General features: G+C 38.8%; 1 protein-coding gene across 1 annotated transcript; it reads right to left on the bottom strand.

Moving 5' to 3' along the window:
• Positions 1-7,093: 7,093 nt before the first annotated feature.
• On the bottom strand, positions 7,094-20,812 carry SERPINB13 (serpin family B member 13). Its single transcript, XM_010336744.2, has 7 exons — positions 20,624-20,812; positions 19,676-19,732; positions 13,218-13,346; positions 12,720-12,837; positions 11,127-11,269; positions 10,446-10,601; positions 7,094-8,582 (listed from the first exon to the last, which is right to left on the bottom strand). Exons 1-7 carry the CDS (start codon positions 20,786-20,788, stop codon positions 8,178-8,180), a joined length of 1,173 nt encoding a protein of 390 aa, XP_010335046.2. The 5' UTR covers positions 20,789-20,812; the 3' UTR covers positions 7,094-8,177.
• Positions 20,813-21,038: the final 226 nt, after the last annotated feature.

The following is a 21,038-nucleotide window of genomic DNA, read 5'->3' on the forward strand; positions in this document are numbered from 1 at the left end:
GATTCCAGAGTCCACATTTGGAAGCATTTCCCCATCAGACCTCTCATGCATATTCCACATGTTCCACAACACCAGCCACCCTGTCTTCCCTCAGAAGTTGATCACTTCCAAAGAATGTAATATAGGCAGTAGTTTATAAATATAAACTATGACCCACATACTTCTGCAAATGTGACAACATTGTCCTAAACTGTGTTGCAAAAAAAGAATGCTCAGAGCTCATTCTGGTGAGTTTCTGTTTATTCATAAATACATTCTTATTTATAGAATTTGATCAACTGCAATTTTTTGCCCACTGAAGTATTACCAACCTACCTTGAAGCAGATATGAATTACACAATTCATAAGGTATCTCTCAGATGTAAACAAGAAGCAAGAGATTCATTTGGAAATTATTACCAAAGTTGAAAAAAAAATTTAAGGGTTAACTCTGATATTTACTCCTCTTATTCTCCCTGTAATAGATAGTTTTCCACGTAGGCAAACTATAAGGCAAAATTTATATTCTCTAAAAATATGCTAGCTGTGCCATTGGCACCCACCCCCTTATACAATACAAGTGGAAATCTTTTCAGTCAATTCCCCAAAATAACTAGGACTTCAACCATTCCCAAAAAACAGATTCCAACTTGGCTGCTATTAGTAAGTTTTCATCTAAGGATGCTGTGTATTCCTCAGGATTCTTCAGGTACCCAGTATTAAAGCCCGGCTTTAACTAGCTTAACCAATTACAGACATTTACTGGCTAATAGAACTGTGAAACAGGGTGGATCAGGTGTTCTGTGTGTGCATGTCCACATGTGTGTGTGTGTCAGGGATGGAGAAGATGAGATTCATCCCTTGGCACTGTTTCTCAGTATTGGTCTCATTGTCTTCTACATGAGGGAAAACTTCCTGCATCATGAGAAGATTATATGTCTTCCGGAAACACTTCGTCTAGTAAGCCCAAGGAAAGAGAGCTTCAGTCCCATCATGTTTCTATGATGTCCAAGGCCACATTCTCATCCCTTAAACAGACTACTGTGGCGGAACAGGGACAGTGATTGGCCAGGCCTGAGCCATGTGACCCATTGATGGCCTTGGGAACTGATTAGCAACCTTACCGGATTAGTGCCACGTGGCACCAAGAGAAGGTTTAAATAGCTGCCAGATAGGATACGGCCCAACTACATCACCTGGCTGTTTCCCAATATCCTCCTTTTATCACTATGGACATGCCCATCTCCACTGTGGACCCTTGGAAGCCCAAAGAAAGAGACCTCGAATGTTTGGTCAAGGGAGTGTGGAATGAAGGGGCCCCTATCTGTAGCTGGTGGAGGAAGCAGTGATGAAGGCCCTGAACTGTATCTGTGGTTAGTAACACTCCTGGTATATCTGTTTACTTGTTGGTCCATCCTTACTGCATTTTGATTCCCTGCACTTGCTAAAGGCTTATTACTCACAACTCAGATGAATCACCGCCACTGTTTCTTTTCTGCCTTTTTTAATAGACTGTGAAGGAGGTGGCCACCTAACTGGTTGGAAGCAGAAGAGCTGGTTTGGCCTTTTCATCCTAAGCCTGAGGTGTCTGGTCTCAATTACTCAGGGGTTTTATGAATGTAGGGTACATAAAGCCTCTTTGTTCCAGCGTTGAGCCTCGTTCTCCAGTTCTTGAGCATCAGAGAAAATGTCATTCAACAAAATGTTCATGAAAATGAACACTTCCCCACTTTCTAAATTCCCTTAAAACATCTTGTTTTCATGCTTTTTTATTTTAACTCCTTTTTGTTTAAATGTCTTCTTTTGAGTATCATTTTAAACATACAATTTTTGTAACTTTTTAATTGTATATACCTGTATACCACCTGCTGTTTTGATATACACATACATAGTGCAATGGTTGCTCCAGTCAAGTAAATTAGCATATATCCATCATCTCACATAGTTACTCTTTTTGTATGTATGGCAAGAGCATCTAAAATCTACTATTTTTCTCAAAAATCTTATATATAATACATTATTATTAACCATCATCCTTGCCTTGTACATTAGAGCTCTAGACTTGTTCATCCTACCTATCTTCAACTTTGGAAAATTTGACTATGTCTCTCTATTTTCTCACCCTCCCCCTGCATCCCCCCAATCCCTGGTAACTACCATTTTATTCTCTTTCTCTATGTACTTGACTATTTTTTATTACACATGCAAATGAGATCATATAGTACTTTTCTTTTTGTGTATGACATTTCACTTAGCATAATGTCCTCAAGCCCATCCTTGCTGCATGTTGTAGCAAATGGCAGGAACTCCTTCCTTATTAATGGCAGCCAAACAAAAGAAGGAGATCTTTCAGAGACAGAGAGAGAGAGACAGAGAAAGAGAGAGAGAGAGAGAGAGAGAGAGAGAGAAAGAGAGAGAGAGAGATCATTTTATCTTTATCTACTCATCCATAGATGAACACTTCAGTTGTGCCCATATCTTGGTTATTGTGAATAATGCTACAAAGAACATGGAAGTGCAGATATCTTTACAAGGTGGAAATTTCATTTCCTTTGGATATTTATCCTGAAAGGGATTGCTGGATCTCATGTTAGTACTATTTTTATTTAGGGAACTTTCATACTATTTTCCACAATGACTGCACCAGTCTACATTCATGCCAATAATAAATATGCACTCTCTAAATGCAACCAGTTTCAATTAACTGTAGATACCTTGCCAAAATTAAGCATGCCCAAATTGTCACAACTTGGCCATGAGAGCCTACTAACCTGGCTCTTTTATCCTTTTAGCATCACCTATTTTTCTTACAACAACATCAGATTACAAATCCCTTCTAAATTTTTCCTGCCCTATACATGGAAAACCTATCTTCCAAAAAAACTCTCATTACTATTAGTGAATAATGCTGTGTGAGACTAAACTCTAAGTGCTGGAAATCATAAATGATGCTGCTGTGGTATTTAGTGATTGTGTTAGTAACAGACCTGGAGAAGGCTCTCAGGACTCACCTTGCAAACAGGTTTTAGTAAATTACAAATGTTTAGCCCACAAACAACTAAAAGCTTAATAATAAAAATGATCAACAAAGAGATGGAATTAACCGTAATATGCAATTCATTCTTCAGTTAACTTTGCATAATTCAAAGGATAGACCTATTTTACATCACACTACAGGAAACACATTAAGGTACTTGTAGGTTTATTTGTCCATTCTATGAGGAAATGCCATACAACAATTAAACTAAATTTCCATTTGTCAATGTGGTAAAATCTAAAATAAAGATTCAAATGACTTAGGCAAAACGCAGAAGAAAAGATACATATAAAATTTAAAAACACAAAATTATACATTTTCTATAGGTACATGTAGATACATAGTAGAAGTAATGCAGGCCAGGCAAGCACCAAAATTAGGGCTTAGCCTGGGAGGGTTCTTGGCTTCACCCAGGGAGGAATTCAAGGATGAGCCAGTAGTGTCAGCAAATTTTCTTGAAATGGCAATGTACAGCAGCAGCAGACGTATTGCTTCTAGTGGAGCAGGACTACCCCACTGGCAGTGTACCCAGAGTAGCAGCTCAGAGGAGGTTCTGAAGTCATTTTATACCCACTTTTAGTTATATGCAGATTAACAGGTGGATTATGCAGAAGTTTCTAGAAAAAGGGTGGTAACTTCTGGGTTGTCAGGTCATTCCTATGGAAAGGGTGATAACTTCTGTGTGTAGTCATGGCAAGGATAAACTGGCATGGCACACTGGTGGGCATGTCTTATGGAGAGGTACTTCCAACACGTCCCTGTTTTCACTAGTCCTCAATCTAGTCTGATGTCTGAGCCCCACCACCCAAGTTAAGTCTTGCCTGCTGAGTCATGTCTGGCCTCCTGCCTCAGAAGGGTGGTAACTTTTCCTTACATTTCCTCACAGAATGGACCTTCATTTCCTAATAGAATGGACAAATAAACCTTCATACTCAGAAGTATGAAGCATGACTGTTGTTACAAACACTACCTTTAGAATAGTAATTAACCTAAGGAATAGAAAAAGTATAAGATTGGGTTTAGCTGTATATGTAACATTTCCTGTCTTTGAAAAGAGAAACTGAAGCAAATATTCAAAATGTAATTATTTGTAGAATCTGATAGTTACATATTTTTATTCATTTATTTATTATACTTTAAGTTCTGGGGTACATGTGCAGATTGTACAGGTTTGTTACATAGGTATACATGTGCCATGATAGTGGTTTGCTGCATTGATCACTCCATCATCTACATAAGGTACTTCTCCTAATCCTATCCCTCTCCAATCCTCCCACCTGCTGCTATTCCTCCTGTAGCCCCCACCCTCCAGGCCCCCGTGTGTGATTTTCCCCTCCCTGTGTCCATGTGTTCTCATTGTTCAACACCCACTTATGAGTAAGAACATGCAATGTTTGGTTTTCTGTTCTTGGGTCAGTTTGCTGAGAATGATAGTTTCCAGTTTCATCCATGTCCCTGCAAAGGACATTAATCGATCTTTTTTTATGACTGCATTGTTTCTGCTTTCCTGAAATATCTGTAGCTAAAAATAATTTCTAATTGTTACCAGGCATAAGAAAATGTTTTAAATAAATAGTATATAAAAATATTCCAAAAATAATATTCAAGAAGCTGATGTTGTGCAATGTCACACAGAACTGAGAAAAGCAATTTTCATTATGCTAAAATATTATAAATAACATATGTGCATTAATTAAGGATTTGGCAGGAAAAAAGGACTCACACCAGGTATTGCAACAGAATGAATGTAACATGAGAAATTCATTAAACAGGTGTTAGGGAACGTTGAGGCAACATAACAAGTAACTGTAGATAAGAATGACCACCCTAATGGTGGGGGAACAAAGTGTAATGTTGGCAATATCAGAGCCTAGAAATTTGGTAGAGGATCTCTATAGATCTGGAACTCAGATTTTGGATAGGGCACTGCACAGTTAATGCTGATGTATCTAAAAGATCATGATAAGGTTAGGAGACTAAAACCAAGCTAGAGATTAGAACTACCTACACTTCCTGGAGAGAAGAACCCTTGCTGGAGTGAGGTTAGAGATAAGGACAGAGCAGGAAGAAAACAGATAGAATATGGCTGGGCACAATGGCTCATGCCTGTAATCCCAGCACTTTGGGAGGCCAAGGTAGGCAGATCACTTGAGCCCAGAACTTTGAGACCAGCCTGAGTGACATAGTGAGACCTTGTCTATATAAAAAATACAAAAATTAACTGGGCATGGTGGCACACACTTATAGACCCAGCTTCTCAAGAGGCTGAAGAAGGAGGATCACTTAAGCCTAGGAGGTCACAGTGAGCCAAGATCTTGCCACTGCACTCCAGCCTAGTAGAGCAAGACCCTGTCTCAAAAAGAATAAATAAAGAAAGAATAAAATCTCTTCTCCTACCTTCCAGTCTCCTTCTATTGCCCTCTGAGATTTTAACAAGAGTACTCAGTTAGAACATGAAAAATGAGAACTGATGGCTTCAAGTTAGTTTTATTATTCAAATTGGTTTGGAAACTTCTTGGGGTATTTTCTTAGAGCTGTAGCATAGAATTTGTACTATCCTCAATGGAAGGAGACTCTGAAGAATTTCATTTTCTGAACATCAACAGTGATAACTAACAATCGTTTTAGGTCAAAAAATTGAATGATATCAAGCAGAAAATAATGTTCACATGTTCTCTTAAAAAAAGATAAATTTAAACATTTTGCCACCTTTAGCCCTTTCAAAGAAGAGATGGAGATATAAAAAAATCAAACAAACTGATAACCAAATAAATTACAAAAATGAACAATGGCCACATGCATGCAATCTTTGCTTTTAGAATAAATTCATTGTTGGAAAGTTCTGTAATATTAATTATAAGTCTTTAGAATAAAAACTGTCAGAAAAGCCTGGGGAAAATCCAACAAACGAATAAGAAGTTTAGAAATATAGGTACAATTTTAGATGAAATTAAGGACTTGTAAGCCAGAGTTTATAAAGAACTCTTTTAACTCAATAAAATGAGAGGCCAAGACAGACAACCCAATTTAAAAATGAGCAAATGATTTGTATACATTTCTTCAAACAGAGTCAAACAAATGGCCAATAAGCACATTTAAAAACTGCTCAACCTAATTAAATGTAAGGGAAATGCAAATTAAAACCACGATGAGATACCACTTTGTACCTACAAAAGTGGCTATAGAGACACAATACTGGATGTTGGTGAGAATTTAAAGACACTAGTTTTAAACACTGCTGGTAGTAATGTGAAATAATGCAGCCACAGTGGAAAACAGTTTGACAGTTTCTTAAAAAGCTAAGTATTTACTTGTCATATGACCCAGCAATTTCTCTCCTAGAAATCTACCCAACAGAAATGAAACCATATGTGAACACAAATATCTTTATTTATATGTTCAGAGCAACATTATTCCTAACAGCCAAGAAGTGAGAACAATCCAAATGTCCATCAAGTGGTGAACCTATAAATAAAATAGGTCTTTTCCATGCAATGGAATACTATTCGGCAATGATAAAAATTAAGTATCAATACATATTACAACAGATGAGCCTCAAGAACATCATGCTAAGTGCAAGAAGCCGGACCCAAAATACTGCATGTAGTATGATTCCATTTATATAAGATGTAGAAAAGAAAAACTTATAAAGACAGAAAACAACTCAGTGGTACCTAGGATTGAGAATATTAATAGGCATGAGGAAACTTTTTAGGGTCATGGAAATATTCTAAAACTGGATTGTGGTGATGCACAACTCTAGAAATTTACTAAAAGTCAATGAATTATAAACTTACAGTGTGTACATTTTATGGCATGTAAATTGTAGTTTGACAAAGCTGTTAAAAAAATAAGCCAATTATGTGATCTTGTTAAAAACTGGGTGGGAAAAGTGAAACAAGCCTACAAAACAGCAGGCTGAATCTATCAAGAGCAGCAATAGATTCAGAGCTTTTCAAAAAGCATCTTCAGAAAATATTATTTGGAAATATTATTATTCAGAATATTATTATTCAATAATATTTTGAATATTATTATTCAAAATAATATTATTCAGAAAATATTATCTTCAGAAAATAAATACTCATACCTCGCTCAAAAAGTAACCAGAAAAATATCAATGGGGAAAAAGAAAGGAAACCCTTCTAAAAGTTATTCCAAATACTTACCTTATAAAGTCTAAAAAGGTGATAGAGGAGAAATACTGATCAACTACATCATTTATCTTCTCAAATATTGCATTTATTACACAATATCAAAATGCTTATGCACCTAACAATGGACAATGTTAGAATGGAAGATGAAAATACCACCATCCTCTCCATCTGGTATATTGCTTTATTTTGTTCTGGCATTTGAGTTTTATGTTTTGCTACTGTATTCCCAAATTCTCTTTCCTATTTGTGATTTGCCACAATATCTGTTGGGGAACAGTAACATGAGCTGAGTAAATTATTGTTTTATTTTACTTGTGAATTATAACATGCCAAAACGTTAGAATTAGAGAGACCCCCAAAATTACTAGTTCATACTCTTTACTGGAGAGACTGTTTCTCTCCTTTAGTGCACAAAGCTATGAAATACCGATTTACTTTCAAAAGAAACCAAGGGGGATTATCAATGAGGTTTGGTTTGACTCACCTTATACATGGCACAAAGGAAAGAATATTTCACTTTCAAGGACGGTTATAAACACACACACACTATTGGAGTCATTAAATCACTGATTTGATGGCCAAGACTGGGAATGCAAGCAAGACAACATTTAAAAGAATGGAATCCTACTACTTCGAGAGGCTGAGACAGGCTGATCATGAGGTCAGGAGATTGAGACCATCCTGGCCAACATGGTGAAATCCTGCCTCTTCTAAAAAACACACACACACACACAAAAATTAACTGGGCATGGTGGCGAGTGCCTATAATCCCAGCTACTCGGGAGGCTGAGGCAGGAGAATCGCTTGAAACAGGGAGTCAGTGAGGTGACTTGAAACAGAGAGGTTACAGTAAGCCGAGATCATCCACTGCACTCCAGCCTGGCGACAGAGCAAGACTCTGTCTAAAAAAAATTTAATAAAAAAAAGAATGGATGATTTTCATAATCATATGAATAACACTGGTGGTTTTTTCTAAAAGCAGCAATGCCATGACAACAATCATCTTAAGGAGAAGAAAATCTGCCAAAGAAGAGGATGCTGTTGGATTCATTGTGCCTGATGAAGAACAGGAAGGGATGATTGCAGTGGACATTTTCATGACCGGGGGCTGATGTAACAGTAAAGCCTAGGCCGGTGGCAGCTGCAGCCTCGGTGCCTTCCTCGGTGACCGCCACAGAGGAACTGTGCAGGAACTTCTGGGCATACAACCCGGAGTGCGAGGACATTCCCGAGTAGTCAGCTTTGTGCTCACTGAAGGCGTCACCCATCCCCATGGCGACCAGGACTTCCTCAAGGTCATAACTGTCCTCCACCTCAAACCGGGGCAAGTGCAAATTCACCCTTCTTTCTTCCAAATGCCCTGGACTAGTCCACTCCACCAATTTCTCAGGACTTATTTTATCTATTATCTATTTTCAAAAAATAGAAGGATAGAATGGTATGATTAACGATAAAAAAATCTAAAACTGTGTAACACTGATTTACATCAGTCAGAAGTTATTAACTTTAGTAACAGTTAAAAGTGGAAATTTTAGTTTATTAGATTGTTTTCTTTATACAGCAGGTGGTTATCTTATATTTCTCTTTTTTTCACATCAGTAAATATTCTATAATTTTACTTTCATTGGTACAAAATAGTAAGCTATACGTTGGTATAAAAACTTACTTAACCAACACCCTGTTGCTGAGCATTGTTTCTTTCTTTCTTTTTTTTAATATATATATTTTATTTCACTTTAGGTTCTGGGGTACATGTGCAGAACATGCAGGACTGTAGCATAGGTACATATATGGCAATGTGGTTTGCTGCTTTCATCCCCACGTCACCTATATCTGGCATTTCTCCCAATGTTATTCCTCCCCAACCTCCCTACCCCCAACTGTCCCTCCCCTATTCCCCCGGAACAGACCCCAGTTATCTTATATTTTCTATTTAAATTATCTGTGTATGTGTGGAAATCCAATAGCATTAAATAAATTTTTAAAGATTAAAAATAAGTCATTTCTTATTTTATCAACCTAATACATATTTCATTTTAACTACCTTCCCTAGTCTTTGAATGCATATATATTTGCATAGTTGCAATCACAATGAATGTTTATTTTATTTGAACATTCAAATAAAATGAAGTAAATTTAATGAAGGAAAACTTTTGCTTCATTTTATTTGAACATTCAAATAAAATGAAGTAAAAATGAAGTAAATTTTTCACACTATTACATATCTCTACTATCTTCAAACTGCTAGATAATATTCTCATTACGTTGATAAATTCTTCCCCATATTTTGTTATTAATTCACTTTACAAACATTTAGTCTATATCGGGTTTATGATAGTTTTGATAGTTACTAAGGATACAAAAATAATAATCACTATGAATTTCAAACTAGGCATTTCAGTGTATCTAACACTAAAATAACTGATTTGACACAGAAAAGCAATTTTCTACATTATTTATTTAGGGTAATTCTCATGACTGGGGTTTTTAATCAGAATATAAATCCTCTCAAAGCTCTCAGACATATTGGCATTTTGCTGTCCCAAAATATTTTCCAACTTAAAATGCTACTAGCAATATTTTACAGAAGTAGCACAGCATCTGGTGTTATAAGAAGATAGCAGCTCTCATTGCTGAGTGCTTTCTGTGTCCTAGACTCCTCCAAGGCTACATTTCTCTAATCACTACAACAGTGCTACACATTAAGCACCATGGGCTCCTCTTTAGAGATGGGGAAGTATTAAAGCTCAAGGAAGTTAAGAAGCTTCAAGGGTCAGAAAGCCACTAAAGAACAGGGACTTGAAACAAAGCTCTCCTGATTTTCAAAATGCAGGGCACTAACCGCATACATTTTTTAACTACAAAACGGGTGACACTAAATCAATGCTCTAAGGATGTAAGAAAGAAATTCAAAAGCTCCAAGAGCCTACTGAACAGTGTGCAGAATTGGTTGTATATATGCATATGTGATTTTATTTTTCAGAAAGGGGTCTGTAGATATCAGCCATTTCTGAGAATGGTGGGTGATCTTTAGGACTCCCATATTATCTTAAATTTTCATTTTAGCTCATCCCAAAAATTCTAGGATTTGGTTGTTCTCAAGAAACCTGACGTGTACTATTTAATGCTCCCCTGTTGACATCCATCTACAGCTGCTGCACAGTGAGAAACACTTTCTATTTGACACTGCTGGCCACCAGCTCCTATTCAGAAGCCCAGGGACACAAAGCCTCAGGAGATGGAAACAAGAATAAGGAGATGCAAGTATTTACCTTTTCCAGACCATCGATGTCATTGGGCAGAAGCACAAACATGCTTAGATCATTGTTTTTATATGGAATCCCTAGAATTTTGGCCTGCAAGTCCTCCAGGAAAGTGAATCTAAAGGAATCGCTCTGTGTCATCATCTGCACAGATTTACTTGTGTTCTGTAACAGATTAACAGAGCACACAATATTAAAGTACAGAAGACCAAAGGCATTAAGGCAACCAAGTCAGCTTATCAAAATAATTAGTTCAATCTAAATAAAGCCGAATAGCAGAGTCTCAGAATGAGCATTTGCTACCTACCAGTGTGCATTTGCTTAAACGTGACTTTAGATTTTTTTTTTTTTTTAAGAAGGAGTCTTGCTTTGTCACCAGGCTGGAGTGCAGTGGCATGATCTCATCTCACTGCAACCTCCGCCTCCCAGGTTCAAGCAATTCTCCTGCCTCAGCCTCCCAAGTAGCTGGGACTGCAGGCACACACCACCACACCCTGCTAATTGTATTTTTAGTGGAGACGTGGTTTCATCATGTTGGCCAGGGTGGCCTCAACCTCTTGACCTGGTGATCCGCCCAACTCGGCCTCCCAAAGTCCTGGGATTACAGGTGTGAGCCACTGCACCAAACCATGACTTTAGATGTTACATCCCATGTGTAAGGACATCACAAAAATAAATTAAAGACCATACCTTATTCATCCAAAATTTCTCTTCCTTGGTATTTTCTTTCTTAAACTCCCTGTCCCATTGCCCTTTAAAATAAACTGTGTTCACCAGCACCAGCTTCGTAGAGCTACTAATAGAGCCACCTGGGAGCAAGTCCTTGATTTTTTCTGCAAATGAAGAAACAGAAAAAGGTTAGCCCATCTTCCAAAGGACAAGAAATATGTATGACAGATATGACGCAGATGGGCTTGACTGATCATTAAAAACCCAGCCAGGTCAGCACCTGAGGGCCTTGCTGACAGAGGGCTCCCTGGCAGAATCAGCAGGGAGGTTCTGATTTTGCCCATTGCCTATTTATACCACTTAATAAATTAAGGTTGATGGTTAAGAGTCCGGACTCTGGGGTCAGATGCCTCTGTTAGCACCCAGTTTTGCCTCTTATCAGCTAAGGACTCTTGGGCGAGTTATAGACTGTCAGTGCCTTGGTTTCCACATCTGTAAAACAGGAATAAAATCTGCCTCAAACAATCCTGCATGTTCTGCACGTGTATCCCAGAACCTGAAGGGCAATAAAATATGTATATAAAAAAATCTGCCTCATAGAGTTTTTGAAAGGAGCAAGTGATTTAACACGAGTAAAGCATTTAGAACACCATCTCTCACAAAGTAAGCACTCTGTATTCGCTATTATTATGCTTACCATTCAGTATAGTTACCACCTGAGACTGAGGGATACTTATTATATGGGACAAGGAGTTGATATTTTTGTCTCTGAGTTCAGCCCATCTCACAGTAAATTCTAAAAAATACTGTTCAATCAACTTTTTGAAAGATCCTGTTTTTTCTACTTCTTTTACTTCCTTTCTTCAGACCAAGCATGAGGGGGAAAAAATACATTCTGAATAACAAAGGTCTCTCTGATAATTGTTATAAAAATTGAATCTGAAACTCTAACAGTAAAGTATAAGCTATTGCTCCCCAAGGTGAATTTCCACATCAACACTTCTCTGTGGATTTCTCATACGATGAGATAAAAAAGGAATCACGGAGTAAGAAACTTGTCAAATCCTCTGCTGTGGGGAGGGCTGTAGGTTGTCGTCATCCCTACAAGCATGATGCTTAAGTGAAGATGAAGCCCAGGTGGCCCCAGCTGTGGGTGGGAAAGACAAGTCTTGATGGGAGAGCTGCGTGTTTCTCACTTAACACAGAAAGAGAAAAACTCAGAAAGAAAGGCTCTGATATAAAGGAAAGAATGTAAACCCAAGGCAGACATCATCCCATTTTCAGGACCCCCCTAGGTATTGTGATCCATGGCTATGTGTAAACAATTCTCTAGGTAGTGTTTCCATGCAGTTGGCTTCATGTGGTCCCCCTACTGTCTTCCCTTTGCCTCTCCACACTTTCTGAAATTGCTCCAAATCTGCAGTGCCCTCCCCACCTCCTAGGTCCAGGCTTGCCCTTCCAACCCTGCAAAACCTATCTCAGGTCCCTCCCCAAAGCTTGCTGACAGCATGGCACCCCACGCAGTGTCAAGCCCAAGGCTTCATTCACAGCAGGTTGTCAAGAAGTGCTGTTCGTTTGTTTGTTTGTGCAATGAATGACCCACGCATACTCTACCATTTGTTTGGCTTTCAACCCAGGAATTAATCTTCTTTCGACTTTCATCTGCTGCGTTTACAAAATCAACAGGTTCCAGCGATGCATGGTAATATTTTTCAACATAATCTAAGTATTTCTTTAGGAGAAACAAAGAAAGAATAAAAAGAGGTTAAAAAGTCAATTTATCAATTGACAACATCACTGAATAAATTTATGTATACATTAGGATGACTAATATGGCGAGAAAATTTTAAGGCCCTGGGCACATCATGTTGAGTGCCTGCATGCACATTTTTAGGCAGCTTATCTGGGGACAAGGTTCAGATTGCCAGGACTAAAAAGAAGCTCCCTACAGTTCTGAATGTCTGTAGGTCAGGATGGAAAAGCACTGCAGTGATGTGGCCAGAGCCAAGCAGACAACTTAGGCAGCATGACTTCAGGACCCAGGTGGGACTGTGCCATTTGGCCATTCCAGAATACGTAACTCTCAGATGTGGTAAGCACAGCAAAACTTACTTGAAGGAAGAGGTACGTTTGTTCTCCAAACAGCCTGTTGGTTATGTTCAGTTCATAATCATTAGTGAGTTTCCTTATTTCAGTCAAAAACTTTTGGAATTGTTGATGTATTGCTTCTGTCTTCTCAATCTTGAAAATTAAAACAAAAACTCAACAGGTTATCTTGGCAAAAGCAAACCTGGGTTCTCCTCTATGAGGATGTGGCTGCTGGGTCTCTCCCTGAGTTTGTTAGCCTCAAGGGTGGTCCCCGTGTTTGGTGTGGCCCCTGGATATCAGGTGGCTTTTACCCAAGACATAGGACAATGTAAGTTATGACCAATCTCAGTTCCAGAGAAAAGCCTTTTCTGCAAGCCCAACACCACAGATCTTGCTTTTATAACCCAAGTTGTGGTTTGTTTGGTCTCAAACAAAAGTGCTCACTAAATGTTCAATAAGCTTGTTTTTAGCTCCCCACAAGATTCTAAGCACTTAAAGGAAGTAAATAATTTCCCCAAACAATTCTTATCTACTGAAGTTTGGAAATTTTTTCCAGATAGTGAATAAGAAAAGTGACTCCTGATGGTTTGAGTCACTACACGTTGGGCTGAAGTGAGATTTGTCCTTGTCACCAGGAGGAAAAAAACAAACTTTTCTGGGTATTTTATGTAGGACCCATCAGTTTTCTGATTGAAGGTTTCATATTCTATGTTACCTTACTAACATATCTAGAATGTCATTATTTCAACATATAAATACAATAAATATTAATTATACATTAATATATAAAACATACATATTTCATCAAAAAATAATATATTAAAATTAATATTTTATATTCTCATACTAAGTTCTTGAAATACAATATGCATTTTATTTTTTATTATTATACTTTAAGTTCTGGGGTACATGTGCAGAAAGTGCAGGATTGTTACATAGGTATACACGTGCCAGGGTGGTGTGTGGCATCCGTCACCCCATCATCTACATTAGTTATTTCTCCTAATGCTATCCTTCCCCTATCCCCCCTCCCCCTGCTACCCCTCCCCTAGCCCTCTACCCCTCGACAGGCCCTGGGGTGTGATGTTCCCTTCCCTATGTCCATGTGTTCTCATTGTTCAACACCCACTTATAAGGGAGAACATGCGGTGTTTGGTTTTCTGTTCTTGTGTCAGTTTGCTGAGAATAATGCTTTCCAGCTTTATCTATGTCCCTGCAAAGGACATGAACTCATCCTTCTTTACGGCTGCATAGTATTCCATGATGTATATAGCCACATTTTCTTTATCCAGTCTATCATTGATGGGCATTTGGGTTGGTTCCAAGTCTTTGCTATTGTGAGAAGTGCTGCAATAAACATACATGTGCCTATATCTTTATAAATGAATGATTTATAATCCTTTAGGTATATACCCAGTAATGGGATTGCTGGGTCAAATGGTATTTCTCATTCTAGATACTTCAGGAATTGCCACACTGTCTTCTACAATGGTTAAAGTAATTTACACACTCACCAACAGTGTAAAAGCATTCCTACTTCTCCACATCCTCTCCAGCATCTGTTGTCTCCTGATTTTTTAATGATCGCCATACTAACTGGTGTAAGATGGTCACTCAATGTGGTTTTGATTTGCATTTCTCTAATAACCAGTGATGATGAACCCTTTTTCATATATTTGTTGGCTGCATAAATGTCTTCTTTTGAGAAGTGTCTGTTCATACCCTTCATCCACTTTTTGATAGGGTTGTTTGTTTTTTCTTGTAAATTTGTTTAAGTTCTTTGTCAATTCTGGTTTTTAGCCCTTTGTCAGATGGTAGCTTGCAAATTTTTTTTCCATTCTGTTGATTGCTCATTCACTCTAGCGATAGTTTCTTTTGCATGCAGAAGCTCTGTAATTTAATTAGATCCCATTTGTCTATTTTGGCTTTTGTTGCCATTGCTTTTGGTGTTTTAGTCATGAAGTCCTTGCCCATGCCTATGTCCTGAATGATTAACTATGTTTTCTTCTAGGGTTTTTATGGTGTTAGGTCTTATGTTTAAATCTTTAATCCATCTGGAATTGTTTGTTGCATAAGGTATAAAGAAGGGATCCAGTTTCAGCTTTCTGCACATGGCAAGCCAGTTTTCCCAATGCCATCTGTTAAATAAGGAATGCTTTCCCTATTGCTTGTTTTTCTCAGGTTTGTCAAAGATAAGATGGTTGTAGATGTGTAGCAACACTTCTGAGGCCTCTATTCTGTTCCATTGGTCTATATCTCTGCTTTAGTACCAGTACCATATTTTTTTGACTACTGTAGTCTTACAGTATACTTTGAAGTTAGGTAGCATGATGCCTCCAGATGCCTCCAGCTTTTTTTTTTTTTCTTTTTTCCTTAGGATTTTCTTGGGTATGTGGGCTCTTTTTTGGTTCCATACGAAATTTAAGGTGTTTGTTTGTTTGTTTTCCAATTCTGTGAAGAAATTCAATGGTAGCTTGATGGGGATAGCATTGAATCTATAAATTACTTTGGGCAGTATGGCCATTTTCACAATATTGATTCTTCCTAACCATGAGCATGGAATGTTTCTCCATCTGTTTGTGTCCTCTTGTATTTCCTTGAGCAGTGGTTTGTAGTTCTCCTTGAAGAGTTCCTTCACATCCCTTGTTAATTGTATTCCTAGGCATTTTATTCTTTTTATAGCAATTATGAATGGGAGTTCACTCATGATTTGGCTCTCTGTTTGTCTGGTATTGGCATATAGGAATGCTTGTGATTTTTGCACATTGATTTTGTATCCTGAGACTTTGCTGAAGTTGCTTATCAGCTTAAGGAGATTTTGGGCTGAGACAATGGGGTCTTCTAAATACACAATCATGTTGTCTGCAAATAGAGACAATTTGATTTCCTCTTTTCCTAATTAAATACCCTTTATTTCTTTTTCTTGCCTGGTTGCCCTGGCCAGAACTTCCAATGCAATGTTGAAAGGGAGTGGTGAGAGAGGGCATCCTTATCTTGTATCAGTTTTCAAAGGGAATGCTTCCAGTTTTTGCCCATTCAGCATGACAATGGCTGTGGGTTTGGCATAAACAGCTCTTATTATTTTGAGATACATTCCATCAATACCTAGTTTATTGAGAGTTTTTAGCATAAAGGGCTGTTGAATTTTGTTGAAGGCCTTCTCTATAAATAGTCATGTGGTTTTTGTCTTTGGTTCTGTTTACGTGATGGATTACTGATTTGTGTATGTTAAACCAAACTTGCATCCCAGGAATGAAGCCAACTTGATCATAACGGATAAGTTTTTTGATGTGCTGTTGGATTCTGTTTGCCAGTATTTTATTGAGGATTTTTGCATCAACATTCATCATGGATATTGGCCTGAAATTTTCTTTTTCAGTTGTGTCTTTGCCAGGTTTTGGTATCAGGAGGATGTTGGTCTCATAAAATGAGTTAGGGAGGATTCCCTCTTTTCTATTGCTTGAAATAGTTTCAGAAGAAATGACCAGCTCCTCTTTGTATAACTGGTAGAATTCAGCTATGAATCCATCTGGTCCTGGAGTTTTTTTGGTTGGTAGGCTATTAATTGCTGCAGCAATTTCAGATCTTGTTATTGGTCTATTCAGGGATTCAGTTTCTTCCTGGTTTAGTCTTGGGAAGGTGTAAGTGTCCAGAAATTTATGCATTTCTTCTAGATTTTCTGGTTTATTTGCACAGAGGTGATTATAGTATTCTCTGATGGTAGTTTGTATTTCTGTGGGATCACTGGTGATATTCCCTTTATCATTTTTTATTGCATCTATTTGATTCTTCTCTCTTTTCTTTCTTATTAATCTGGCTAGTAGTTTATTTTGTTGATCTTTTTAAAAAACCAGCTCTGCTCAGTTGCTGTATATATTTCCCAGAAACTTTGTTTACTCAAGTGAGGTTAAAACCACCTACCTAAAAAAAAAAAAAAAAAAACAAAAAAAAACCATCTACTTGAGCTTCAGCAATGGTGGGTGCCCCTTCCCTCACCGAGCTTGAATGTCCCAGGTCAAGCTCAGACTGCAGTGCTGGTTACAAGAATTTCAAGCCAGTGGGTCTTAGCTTGCTGGTATTCATGGCTGTGGGTCCCACCGAGCCAGATCACTTGGCTCCCTGGCTTCAGCCCCCTTTTTCAGGGGTTTGAGGGGTTCTGTCTTGCTGGCATTCCAGATACCACTGGGATATGAGGAAAAAGAAACTGCTGTGGCTGAAATGGCCACCTAGTTTTTTGCTAGAAACCCGGGGCACTGGTATTATATGCACCAGGGGGTATCTCTTGGTCTGTGGGTTGTGAAAATCATGGGAAAATTGCAGGATCTGAGTCAGAACGTCAGAGTGCCAGGAAAAGTCCCTAATGGCTTCCCTTGGCTAGGAGAGGGAGTTCTCCAGCCCCTTGTGCTTCCCAGGTGAGGTGACACCCCACCCTGCTTCTGCTCACCCTCCTTGGGCTACACCCACTGTCTAACCAGTCCCAATGGGATGAACCAGTTACTTCCATTGGAAATACGAAGATCACCTGCCTTCTGCTTCGCTCTCACTGGGAGCTGCACACCGGAGCTGTTCCTATTCAGCCATCTTGCCAGCAATCCTCCTATAATATGCATTTTATATCTATAGCACATCTAAATTTAAACTAGATATATTTTAAGTGTTCAATAGCCACATGAGTAGCTACCATACTGGATAACTTAATACTAGATAAACTCTCACTCAGGCAAATTAGGAGGCTTGTATTAAAAGGGCCATTTTTGCATTGTTTGAGGAAGGAGGGAGGGAGTGAGGGAAGAAAGGAAGGAAGGAAGGAAGGAAGGAAGGAAGGAAGGAAAGAAGCCAGGCCTGCCTTATCAATAGAATAAATGAGGAAATAGCTATAAAAATGAATCAAGAAAAAAAAAAAAGAATCAAGTAGGGCTAAAAGTATCCACTTAAAATAGACGAATCTTATAAACACAATGCTATGCCAAAAATAATCAAGTTACAAAGAATAATGACAAAAAGATATGGTATGTAATGAAATAATAAATATATGGAAATAACGAACACCTAATCCACAATAGTTGGACTTCCTTTCTCAGGAGATGATGGGGCTGTGCTTGACAAAGGTATTATACATCAGCCTAAGGGGCATCAGTTGATACGGTAATGGTATATTCCTTATACTGAAAAGAAGGGTTAAACGGTGTTTATTTCATTTTTCCTTCTACCTTTTGTGCATAGGTCTTGAGATTTTATCAGCATCTTTTTAAAGCAAGATTCAGAATACCCTGAATTTATATAATAATCAAATGGGTACATGTCAAGCCAGTCTCTAAACAAATTATTAAATGAAGAGATTGGAGTAGATGACTTCTAAGAAGTATTCCAGCCCTAATATTCTTTCAGTCAGTAATTCTATTTTCTTCACATCTCTGTGGCTCCCAGACAAATCCTGGGCAATGGGCAAAGCTGCCAGACAGCATGTGTGTGTAAGTTGTGCCTTACACAAAGCTGAAATTCAGTTCCCACCCCAGTCATCTAGCCCTTCACTCAAGAGTAGGGCAGCTATCCAAAAGAATGAGCTTTTTCTGATTTGCCCAAAGGTTCTATATGGGCTATAATGGCTGAGAAGGAATGTGCTCTGAGAACAACCACACTCTTCAATTGAGGGGACATTGCAGTGCCTCTATGACCCAACCTCATTGTACAAACCATGAAAGGAACCCTGACTCTCCACAGATGCAACTGAGCCACCCAGACAACCTAGCCTTTGCGGTTGTGAAATGAGAAGCTCATATTGCTGGGTGATCTGAGCTATGGTTTTATGAGGGTCTGCAATTGCACTATGACTACTGTCAGAGCAGCTGTACCCTACCTGACAGTGCTAACATCTCCTGATGCTAGCCCTGATTACCTAATGGGCTTATTCCTTTCCCGTGTTTGACTAGACTCTCCTTTGGGTGGGGAATACTGGAACACTGGAGCTGGAAAAGACCTCAGGAGGTCATTGGGCCTGTACTAACTTTCTACATACAACATCAGCAGGGGGCTAAAAATATGAGTGGAGTTTAGCAATTATATCACCTACTGCTACCCGCCACCACCACTGGCTGAGTTATGAGATGCCCCTACTGGACACTTTACAGAGGCTGAAAGAAGACAAATAACTTACCCAAAGTAGCATTTAAGTGACTGAGCCAGGACTTGAACGTAAATCTGTTTAACTCCAAAACCCATCAACTCTGCTCTGGGAATTTTTCAGTCTATTAGCCTTTACCAGTTCTATCACGGTGGCATTGTTCACTATACCTAAGGTCTCTTCTTAATACTAAGGGGTTATTATTATTGTGTAATCTACACAACATAATTTGTCTACAGTGATTATTACTGCTTAACAATAAAGAAATGTTACATCTTTTATGCCTTTCTCAGTCCTTTTCCCCAAAGAGCCCACATCAAAAATGCAACTCTACTGAAGATTGTAAAACACGTCTCCCCACCTCTTTTTCTTCAGCCTTTATTCCTGAGGTCTTCGTATCTTTTTCAGAGTGAAACACCTAGAAGAGACAGAAAATATTACTGTGGTGCTCAGAGAAGAGAAAACTTCACACCGAATCAGTCAGAGGACAGTGGACACTTGTGAAATATATACAGGTGAATATATTTCAGTCAGGGGAGAGTGGATGACTGTGAAATACATATAGGTATACAGGTGACATTCTCCCCTTGAAAAATCATGAAAAGGTCTATGTTTACCTATGATTTTCTTTCTTTCTTTTCTTTTTTTTTTTTTTTTTTTGAGAGGAAATTTTGCTCTTTCTGGCAGGCTGGAGTGAAGTGGCACGACCTCAGCTCACTGAAACTTCTGCCCCCCAGATTCGAGCAATTCTCCCACCTCAGCCTCCCCAATAACTGGGATTATAGGCGCCCACCACCATGCCCAGCTAAGCTCACACCTGTAATCCCAGCACTTTGGGAGCCTGGGGCAGGTGGATCACCTGAGTCAGGAGTTCGAGAGCAACATGATGAAACTCCGTCTCTACTAAGAATACCTCTGATTTTTTTTCTAAGGAGCTTGTACTGGTTTATTAGTTTCTGTATTCATCTTGGATGTGTCATTTTTACTCTAGTAGGGATTATGTTACATATTCCATAAGTACTTTTCATGCCCCGTCTTTATTATGAGTGAAATGGCTTTGGAAAAGGTCACTCAACCAGTCCCTACTCAAAGGAATTTCAAGCATCTGAGAGCAGGTGGAGCGATGGTATTTGGAAAGGGAAGAGGGCTTTCCTGATAGACCTGAAATTGCTCCCTGTCTTAATAGTTTTTGTTTCCTGGTCCACAGGTCAAGATGAGCATTTTGTTAAGACAATGCAAGAGGGCTGACGAACTCCCCAAACAAACTTGTGCATAGAAAAGAAGAAAGACCCCCTCAAACCACACTAACCTTCTGCAACTGGGAAGCGGTGGCTCCTCGAGTCCCTGGGAGAAGCATGCCAATGGCAGTTGAGATGCTCACAGGGGAAAAGAAGATGTTACCGTCATTCGTTTTCTTCAGCTCTTTGAAAAGATCAAACCCAAGTCGAGTGCTGATGGCACCGAATGAATCCATGACGATTTTAGTGAGATCTAAAACAGGAAGAACAACAATCAAAACTGAACATTCGAATTGCTCTGTGTCGTGGGAACGCTTCCTGCTTCTATTCCTCTTCTTTCATTGATCCGGAAAATAGGGATTTCCACTCTTGGTGAAAGGTCGCTGCTGCCTGCTTTTCACATCCTCTCTTGGCCTTCTCTTGCCAGGAGACATCAATCAGTCCACTGGAATCTGCCATCATCCAAGGGTACTCAGTTCTTATTTC

This window comes from Saimiri boliviensis, chromosome 13 (genome assembly GCF_048565385.1).
Source record: "Saimiri boliviensis isolate mSaiBol1 chromosome 13, mSaiBol1.pri, whole genome shotgun sequence".
Taxonomy (NCBI): domain Eukaryota; kingdom Metazoa; phylum Chordata; class Mammalia; order Primates; family Cebidae; genus Saimiri; species Saimiri boliviensis.